We start from the raw sequence: 11,034 nt of genomic DNA on the forward strand, positions 1-11,034 counted from the left end.
TTGCCTCATTCTAGGGAGCCTAAGAAAGACAAGTGAAAATTCTCTGTGGATGAAGCCACCCCTAAACCATTCTTATGGCTTTCTTACATTAAGATTACCAAAATAAATTTTTCAACAAAATTTACCAACCACATGAGGAAACAAGGTCCTATAAGCAGAATCAGCATCAATAACAAACAGTATAATTAGACTCCCAAGGACTTCACATATAATTATTAGTTATAGAATGTGTTATAATCATGTGTAAAATGTTTAAGAAAATAGAAATTTGAAAACAGATAGTCGATAAAAAAATGAACAAGCACACACTTGAACCTGTACACAAATTTGCATAGCAACTTTATTCTTTATAGACCCGAATTGGGAACAACCCAGATGTCCTTCCATGGGTGAATGGTTATACAAACTGTGGTACTTCCCTACCTTGAAATACTACTTAGCAATGAAAGGAATGAGCTATTGACACATGCAACAGCTTGCATGAATCTTGAGGAATTTATGTTGAGTGAAAGAAAAAAAAGTCCCACCAGGTTGCCTACAGTATGATTCCATTTATGTAACATTTGAAATGGTGAAATTTTAGAAATGGAGAACAGATTAGTGAGTACAGACAATAGGCAGGTGGGAGGGATGTGGGTATGGTTATGAAAGGATCTTTGTAGTGTTGGAACTGTTCCGTATGTTGACTGTGGTAATGGATACTTAAACCCACACATGTGATAAGATTGTGTAGAATTAAACACACACATACACAAAAGAGTATAGGTAAAGAAGGAAATCTGAGTATCAGTGGATTGTATCAGTGTCAATATCCTCGTCATAGATACTGTACTGTAGTTTGCCAGATGTTACTACTGGATACATAGCACCAAAAATGCATGCGATCTCTCTATATTATTTCTTACAACTGCTTATGAATCTACAGTTGTCTTAAAATAAAACATTTACCTAACAAAAGCAACAACCAGGTAGATTTAAAAGAAACAATAAAACATACAGAAATTGAAAGTTAACAGAAATTAAAATGCAGTAGACAGGTTAAGCAGAAGATTAAGCTGAAAACCAACGTTGTAGATTAGAAGATAGAGATAAGGAAATTACCCAGAATCCATCAGGGACACAGAGGTGACAGTAATATTAGGAGAAATATATATGAGAACATTCAAAATATATCTGAAGGCAAAAACAGAGAATGAGATGGGTGGGGCATTTTGAAGAGCTAATCCCTGAAGATTTTCAGATCTATGAAAGGTACAAGCCTTTGGATTTGAAGAGAACAATGAAATCCATGCGAAATGAGCAAATGCATTATAGTGAAATTGCAGAAAACCTAAGATACATAGAAAATATTAAAATCAAAGAAAGAAAAGAGAGATTTTTTTTTGAGATTTAATTTTTTTAAAGTAATCTTCACACCCAATGTGGGGCTTGAACTCACACGCCTACAATCGAAAGTCTCATGCTCCACCAACTGAGCCAGTTGCCCAAGACAGATTTTTACTATAAAAAGGATGACAGTTTTGCCCACAAATATCTCAACAGCAACAATGGAAGCCAAAAAATAAATTTAAAAATACTTCATTAAGAGAAATTAACTATCAAACTGGTATTATAGAACTATCTAAACCATAATAGAATAATGGAGGCAAAATAAAAGTGTTTTCAAATGCAGAACCAATGAACCAACAAACAACAACAAAAAATCCAGAACGTTTACTATCTTGATATCCTCACTGAAGAAACTGCTAAAAAGTAACTTAGGGAAAATGGAAAAATATCCCAGAAGATGGTTCTACAAGGCAAGAAGAAAAGGTAAATGAAGACATTGTAAACGGCCATAAAGAATGTTGAATAAAATAGCAAAAATAACAGTAATGGTAATATTAATGCTGATTAATTTATAGAAATAAAAATACAACAGAACTAAAATATTCTTTTTTGAGAGACAGGGTGTGAACAGGGGAGGGGCAGAGAGAAAGGGAGACACAGAGTCTAAAGCAGGCTCTAGGCTCTGAGCTGTCAGCACAGAGCCCGGTGCAGGGCTCGAACTCATGAACCTTGAGATCGTGACCTGAGCCAAAGCCAGACACTTAAGTGACTGAGCCACCCAGGTGCCCCATAACAGAACTGAAATATTGGAGAACAAGAACATGTAAGCTGGGAGCGAATATTTGAAGTTAAAACTTCCTAAGATTCTTGTATTTATTGGGAAGGTAGATTTACTAAATGATTTTAGTTTTTAAATGTTAGGTATGTTAAAAGTTTATATGCAGCTACTAAGTTAGTAGAAATAAATTATAAACCTTTCTAAATGTAGGGGGAAAATAAACTAAAAGAATCAAAGTTAATCCACAAGAAATCCAGAAAAGAGGGTAGAAAAGCATAGAAAATAAAGAAACCATAGAAAACAAAATAAAAGAGCAGAAATAATCCATATATATATATATATATATATATATATATATATCAGTTGTCAGAGTATGTGTAATTAGACTAAACTTATCAGTAAGACTTGCCAGAAATTATCAGACTAGACTGAAGCCCATCTGTGCAATCTGAAAAAGAAATACACGAAATACAGGAGCATAGGATGGAAGTTAAAGGAGGGAAAAAGATCAAATCATGAAACCCTCAGCAAAGGAAAGATATACCAGGCAAACACTAACCAACGTTAAAATAGTAATATTAATATTAGTTAAAAGAGCGGACTGCTGTTCTCTTCCTTTTATCAGAGGAACTGACCACCCAGCTAACCATATTTTCTAGCCTCTCTTGCAGAAGGTTGTAGCCATGTATTTAAGTTAAGGCCAATGGAATACGGACACAAGTGATGAGTGCAGCTTCCTTATACTCTCCTGAAAGGCAAAACTACTTGCCTTAATTTTCTCTCCCCTCTTCCATGTGACTGAAAAAGTCACCTACAGCAGGAGCCTTGTCACCCGTTGCATCTGGCAATGACAGTTAATCATGGAACCATGCTGTCTACCAACCCTAAGCTGTATTTACCTTTGAATTCTTTTCTGCAAGAGAAATAAACTTTGTTAAGCTACTGTATTCTGGATGTCTCTATGATAGGATTCTAGCAGGTACTTAAGTATCTCATATGCTTTAGGGTAAAAAGAATTATTATGGTCACTTCATAAAAAACATAAATTTTGAATTTGTATGCACCACATAACTTCAAAATAAGTGAAATAAAAATTGATAATTATAAGGGCTGTACTCCTGTAGACATAAATATGAAAAGGTAAACTCTAATACTTTTAGAAGACTTTAAAAATATTTTTATGACAGGTAGGAAAGAATTTCCTACACAAGGCAACAAAAAGCCCAAACCTGAAAGGAAAATATTGATAATTTTTACTATATTAGAATTACTTTATGGGGCGTGTGGTGGCTCAGTCGGTTAAGCGTCGGACTTCGACTGAGGTCATGATCTCACAGTTCGTGAGTTCGAGCCCCGCATCGGGCTGTGTGCTGACAGCTCAGAGCCTGGAGCCTGTTTCGGATTTTGTGGCTCCCTCTCTCTCTCTGCCCCTCCCCCACTTGCGCTCTGTGTGTGTCTCTCTCTCTCAAAAATAAATACACATTAAAAAAAAATTTAAAAAAAAAGAATTACCTTACATTATATTGATTTCATGACTAAAAACTCATTGTCCAAAGATGTTATTAAAAATGAATTTTAGAAACCACAGGCCAGAATCCTCACCAACTGTACCAAGTTGGAACTGCCACTACTATCACGGATTTCACCTCATTGCTGTTTGCAAGATCCCTGGTGGATGTAGTTTAAAAATTTTTAATAGCCAAGACTTCACTCAGGTATTGGCACAGTCTGTGAAGCATGGCTTTGAGACAGTATACGAGGTTACTAAAACGTGTATGCGCATAAGCTTTGTAAAGTGTCCGGGAGCAGGACACTGGCACCAGCGTGTGACTAGCACCCCCTGCTGGACTGAGGTCCACTTGCATGCTCTCCTCCAGTGGCTGTATCAAGTCCTTATTCAGATGGGTTCACCTCACAATCCTGTAACATCTGAGTCTTAAATGGCCTCAGGCTTCTGCCTCTTGAAAACTGTTGAGCCCCTCCTGTACCCAAAGGGTGGATGAGGCAGACATGATCGAGAACCCACAAAGGAACTTTGATGATACTTGACCTCTGTGACCAATTGTTGGATTTGGAGATGAAAGCAAAACAAAACAAAACAAAAAAACCTTGGTAACATACTGTCAGTACCAAGAACCTGTTTAGTTTACGTTGTAATTCTACAATCAACTAAAATGTGTACTTTTAGCAGAACTTTGTGTATAGTTAAAGGAGAGATGGCCAAGCCAGGGACAGATTACCTATTTGAGAAACGGTCCTAACAGATTCTTTTGTGTGTGGCACTTTAAGGTCATCGTTTGGCAGAAGTTTAGCATTAATAATCTTTCTGAAGTGTGTTTTAATCAGGTTTAGAACCCATGTTGAGTCTTCTTTTCATGGGTTTTCATAATATTTCTAAATTATTTGTTTAATAATTTTTTAAAGTTTACTTTTATTTATTTTGAGAGAGAAAGAGAGAGAGCAAGAGAGTGTGAGTAGGGGAGTTACAGAGAGGGGGGTGGAGAGAGAATCCCAAGCAGGCTCTGTGCCGTCAGAGAAGAGCCCTGCATGCGGACTCCATTCCATGAACCGTGAGATCATCACCTGAGCTGAGGTCATGAGTCAGATGCTTAACCGACTGAGCCACCCAGGCCCCCTGGGTTTTGTTTGTTTTTTAAGTAAAAGTTAATCTTGCTGATTAAAAAAAATAGGCTAAAAGAAGATATAGACAGTGTATATAGCTGCCTGGAATAGTATGCAGATTATGTAAATATCATCTGTGAATCAGTAAGTTGAAGACAGCCCAAAACAAAGAGATGATAATATGAACAAGCACTTAATAGAAAAAGAAAACCAGTAGTCAGCTAATGTTTGAAAAGATGTTCTCTCTTGCTAGAAATCAGGGATATGTATGTTAAAACCGCAGTGAAATACCATTCACACCCATGAAATTGTCAAGCATGGAAACAATACCAAGTTGAAGTGTTGATGTGGGAGGAGCATTGGAAGCTCTCATATAAAGAGAGTAGGGATATAAATTTAGCATTTATTCAAGTTGAAGATATGTCTACAATACAACCCAGCAATTCTGTTCCTAGGAATATGTTTGACAAATTCCTGCATATGTATGTAGGAAATATAAAGGAGTGTTCAAAGCAGCATTGTTATAATAGCAAAAAGTTAAGGAAAAAAAAAACCCTTGACTCTCCATCAATAGGGAGAATGAGTAAACTGGCACTTCTGTGGTAATGAACTAGATCTCTACATATCCACGTATGAGTATGGAAGAGTCTCATGTAGAGTATTCAGCAAACAAAAAAGGGCAAGTCACAAACGTGTACTTTAGCATGTGCACATACAAAGTTTTAACAACATGCAAAACAATACATATTGCATACAGATTCCACCTGTGTAATAAATGTATATGAGCTTTTTCAATCTATGCAATAGGTGCTTGTTGGTCATTGCTCTATCCTGGCGATAACATGGCACTTGAGGTGTAGAGTAGCAATAGGTTATTTTTTTTCCTGGGGAGACTTCCCAGAGGTAGTGACTGTAAATTGGGTGATGAAAAATGAGCATGGGTTTTCAAAGGAGAATTCATGCACTGAAATTAATGTGCTACAGCTCACAGAAGAGCTGCTCCAATATTCACTTAGAACCTTTTGATTTATTTAATACAGAATTTTTTTATTATTTAATATATAATTCTAATAAACTGAGTTGGTTTGTAATCCATGGCAGATTACACTGCCAGAGGCCGATACACAGGTAAATGAGAAATGATAGCCAGCTGTGAGGTATAAAGGCAGGGCAAACCACCAAATGCTTGCATAAGAATTAAAACCAAAAGTAGTCAAAGGCTAAATATAACATAAAGGCAATGAATCATATGCCCTGGTAACTCTAGATAGCAACATATACTATGCTGACGATGACCTCAGGTTATCCAGACGTTTATGTTTCAGTTCAAGAATTCAGGAATATTTATGATATATATTTGCAATGATAGTCATAACATTTTTAAAAAATATTTGGAACTTAAAGGAAACCATTTTTCTGTTCTGCAAAGTTAACCTGTTTGGAATAGCAACTTTCTAAAGTATGCCTAGCAAGTAATGTATTTCTGTATTTCGTTTATTCAGCATACATTCCTTGAGCACTTATATATGTGCTAATATATTTATGCTTAGGAAAAATAGAAAGTGCTAATTTGGCTGTGTGATCTCTGCTGTGCTTGTATCATTTTGAAAATTACAAAAATTATTCCGATTCTGTTTCTCCCTCTCTCTCTGCCCCTCCCCCGTTCATGCTCTGTCTCTCTCTGTCCCAAAAAAAATAAACGTTGAAAAAAAAAATTAAAAAAAAAAAAAAAAAAAGGGGCGCCTGGGTGGCGCAGTCGGTTAAGCGTCCGACTTCAGCCAGGTCACGATCTCGTGGTCCGTGAGTTCGAGCCCCGCGTCGGGCTCTGGGCTGATGGCTCAGAGCCTGGAGCCTGTTTCCGATTCTGTGTCTCCCTCTCTCTCTGCCCCTCCCCCGTTCATGCTCTGTCTCTCTCTGTCCCAAAAATAAATAAACGTTGAAAAAAAAAATTAAAAAAAAAAAAGAAAATTACAAAAATTAGAAGTATAAATAACTAAAAACTTTTGGATTTAAAACTTCAGTTGATGGGGCGCCTGGGTGGCGCAGTCGGTTAGGCGTCCGACTTCAGCCAGGTCACGATCTCGGGGTCCGTGAGTTCGAGCCCCGCGTCGGGCTCTGGGCTGATGGCTCAGAGCCTGGAGCCTGTTTCCGATTCTGTGTCTCCCTCTCTCTCTGCCCCTCCCCCGTTCATGCTCTGTCTCTCTCTGTCCCAAAAATAAATAAACGTTGGAAAAAAAAAATTAAAAAAAAAAAACAAAACTTCAGTTGAGAAGTATGATAATAGTATATGCTTTTATGAATTTCCCATAGGCTTCTTGGAGTATGTATTAAAAGATTTTGAAAAGTTAAATCTCTTTAATCTTGTAATCCTAATTCTAAATATTTATCTTGAGAAAACAAAGAAAACTAAGGAGAATGCTTAAAAAAATTTTTTTTAAACGTTTATTTATTTTGGAGAGAGAGACAGAGACAAAGCATGAGCAGGGAAGGGGCAGAGAGAGAGAGAGAGACACAGAATCCGAAGCAGGCTCCAGGCTCTGAGCTGTCAGCACAGAGCCCGACATGGGGCTCGAACTCACAAACTGCAAGATCATGACCTGAGCCGAAGTTGGATGCTTAACTGACTAAGCCACCCAGGCACACCAAGGAGAATGCTCTTAAATGATGTTTACCTGGCATTATTTACAGTAATGAAAACCCTAAATATCCAGTAGCAAAGAATTGGTTAAGTTATGTTATATTCATCCATCAGAATTCCAATTTGAGGATACTTAATGACAGAAAAATACTTATGCTAGGTTGGTAAATTGCAAAAATAAAAAATAAAAAAATGGCTGGAGGAAAATATGCCAAAATACTAGGTGACTAAAGTAATGGGATTAGAGGTAATTGCCTTTATCCTTTTTATTCTTTACTCTGTTTTCCAAATTTTCTAAAGTAAATATAGTAACTGTTATAACTGCAAAAAATCAAGTGCAATTTGCAAGATAGCATGTATTTTCCATCTTAGAATACATTTTTTGAAATCTATTTTTATCTTGGAAGATCATTACTGACCATAGTCGTCCTTTTGCGGATACGGTCAATAACCAAGACTTGAACTTTGTTTGAAGCCACAATAATGAAATATAATCAATATAATAGGATAGAATAGAAATTATATAATTAATACAATATAATTTACCATTTATGATTTTAACTCATTAAAAATGACATTTTTATGCATGTTCTTGTCTCAAATGGAAGAAATAAATGGAAGCACATATGTCACTAACACCATAGAAGCAAACTCACAGAGATGAAATGGAGAATCTGCGTGTGAATAATGCTCTCTTTTGCTGTCGTGAATTTTCAGTTCTTCAGTGGGTAGTGCGCTCCCACGAAGACGCTGCTGTGCATATATTACCATTGGAATGATCTGTATTTTCATTGGAGTTGGATTAACTGTGAGTACTACTCTACCTCACTGTTAGAATTCTTTCTTCTCAACTTTATCAGTAGTAAAGTGATGAGGCCTGAACCTTCAATGATCCCCAAAGAGCTCCCCAGCATATTAGGCCTGGAAGCTTCTGAAGGCCTGTGGGCAGTCTGAAGCCCACTCCGTGGGCCTGTTTTTAATGGAGCTTGCCCATCCTGCGAAACAGTCGTTTGGGGCTCCTCTAAAGGTTGTTGACGTTGGGGACTTTACCACCCATTTAACAGAAGGCCACTGTTTTTATTTAGTGCCATGGCCAAAGCAAAGGCAATACTCAATCAGCTACGAAGTTCTGAAAAACCATTCTCTTTGTTTCTATGAAGCACACATTTATTATCATTTTGGGGATGGCTTATTTTTAGAGGAGACTGAAGCTACATAGTTGGCATGAGGATTATTCGGTCCCAGGAGAAGGAGGAGTTACTGATCTTTTTTGTCTCCATTTACTTCCCATTCTCCTTTGTGTCCCCTCGTCCCATATTATTTAAACACTCCTGTTGTGTCGTATAACACTACGGAGTTCAGATTACAGATTTAAATACTTAAAGTGGGCTTTTTTGTTTATTTCATAATAATAATAATAATAAACTTAATCAAGTGGGCTTTTTTGTTTATTTCGTAAAATTTATAGTTAATGTAACTAACAGTATTGTCTTATTAAAATTTACTCTGTCAGTGATAGTCAACAAATTTGACAACTCATAGTTCATAGGGATTTTATGGCCTCCGGGATAGATTTCATAAAAATCGCATGTAAGCCTATACAAGTTCTCTAAGCAATATTTGCTTAAAGTTTTTGATCTTTTATTACTATATTTGCTTTTTATTTTAGGTTGGCACCCAAGACTTTGCAAGGCGATTTCATGCAACCTATGTTTCTTGGGCAATTGCTTATCTCTTAGGTTTGATCTGTCTTATCCGAGCTTGTTACTGGGGAGCCATAAGAGTGAGTTATCCAGAACATAGTTTTGCGTAAGCTCGCTTATGATTCAGTGATGCAGGTGAGAGTATCTAGCAGTTCTTGATAAGCTACTCTGGACATCTTTAAATCATGTATCCTAATGGATCCCATTCTGGTTTATGTATGAAGTTTCATGACTTTGCGAGTATTTTATGAACAAATGCTCATTGCACTACATTATATGCAAATAGTTTGTTTTGCTGCTAGGGTTTCAAGCTCCGAATAATAAAACTGTGTCTTCATGTTCTTTTACATCTCTTAAAGGTATTTTTGGATTTGTCACCAAACATTACATATAACATCACCCTTTCGTTATTTTTAAATCAGTTATTCCATTACTTGCTGATCTGTGAGTATTCCCAAGGAGTATTTATAAATATTTCTACAAAAGCTTCACATTTATACTCACGTTTTAATTAAAAAGTGTCAAAATTGCTTGCTTTAAAATCTAAGCAATATGCATTTTGCTTGAACTGCTTACTGTAACTTTAACCTAAGATCATAGTGACCTTATTCAGGAAGAACAATTGAGTGTACCTTCAAAGACTTGACATTCTTGTCAGATAAAAACCATTTCTAGATACTGTATGCTTGTTTTTTGTTGTTTGTAGAAAGATACAATATTTTGGTAGTAACTTAAAATACAAGAATGAAAATATTTATTTGTCCACAGTTGGAGATAATGTTGGATAAATGTTTTTTCTCAAAGATCACAGGAGTTTTGTCTTTCATTTTTGTCTGCTTTTTTATTTACTAATTATAAAAGTTCTGGTCTAGATTTATGAAACTTAATGTTAATCATCTGTATGTATTCCTTTATAGATGTTGGAGGAAGTATTTCACATAACATGTTTTATAAAACTAACCATTTAAACAAAGATATATTTACACTGGGTTGCCCTCCTTTTCATTAGATCATAATAAATTTTTCCTCTTTGGGCTAATTATGGACTACTTATATGAGAAGAGAGCCTATGACATTTTACACTAGCTAAAATGTGAAGATTAGAGGTAGTTACTCTTATCATTCTTTTCAAATATAGCTGGTCAGATAGTTACCCAATTTATTCCAGAAAGTAGATCAAAGACAAAAAGCAACATAGTTTTCTAAGAATTCACTAGGATTTAAGGAATCAGCTCTCGCACTGCCTATCTTTGCAGTTTTGAAAAAGAAATTGCTTAATTGAGAAGAAATGTTCTAAAGCCTTTAATGTAGTAGAATTAAGATGATGAGATGATATGAGTAAATTAATTGGCTATTCAAGAGGTAAGAATAATAAATTAAAGTATTTATGTTCCTGACTAGTATGAAAATGTACTCATCAGAGAATTTGGAGCAAAATCCATGTAAACTTAAAAGAGTAAATGATAAATGTCTAAATGCCGTAGCTCAGGATTATATGTACCTTTGAAAATACACTAATAAAGATTATTGTTCAAATACTGCCTCGTTATATTCCATTTAAAAAAAAAATAAAATGGTGTGGGGTGCTTGGGTGGGTCAGTTGTCTGTGCTGACAGCATGAAGCTTGCTTGGGATTCTCTCTCTCCCCCTCTCTCTTTGCCCCTCCCCTAGTCACTCATACACTTTCTTTCTCTTTCTTTCTCTCTCTCAAAATAAGTAAATAAACATTAAAAAAAATTAAAAAATAAAAATAAGATGGTGTTTCCAAAACAGATTTGAGTTATTACTCTAAAGACGTTTTCATGTTTAAGAACATATATAATGTCAGGGTGCTTGGTTGTCTCAATAGGTTGAGTGACCTACTTTTGATTTCGGTTCAGGTCATGATCCCAGGGTCATGGGGTTGAGCCCCACATCAGACTCCACATTGAGTGTGGAGCCTGCTTACGATTCTCTCTCTTTCC

The 11,034-nt window shown here is 36.1% G+C and overlaps 1 protein-coding gene across 1 annotated transcript in view; it reads left to right on the top strand.

The window, feature by feature from the left end:
- The window catches only part of PIP4P2 (phosphatidylinositol-4,5-bisphosphate 4-phosphatase 2), a 54,183-nt gene extending 43,577 nt beyond the window's left edge, over positions 1–10,606 (top strand). Inside the window, exons 6-7 of the mRNA XM_030304327.1 lie at positions 8,085–8,175; positions 9,037–10,606. Of these exons, the coding sequence (XP_030160187.1) occupies positions 8,085–8,175; positions 9,037–9,180 (235 nt within the window). The 3' untranslated portion in view covers positions 9,181–10,606. The remainder of the gene's footprint in view (positions 1–8,084; positions 8,176–9,036) is intronic.
- The last annotated feature ends 428 nt before the right edge of the window (positions 10,607–11,034 follow it).

This window comes from Lynx canadensis, chromosome F2, assembly GCF_007474595.2.
Source record: "Lynx canadensis isolate LIC74 chromosome F2, mLynCan4.pri.v2, whole genome shotgun sequence".
NCBI lineage: Eukaryota > Metazoa > Chordata > Mammalia > Carnivora > Felidae > Lynx > Lynx canadensis.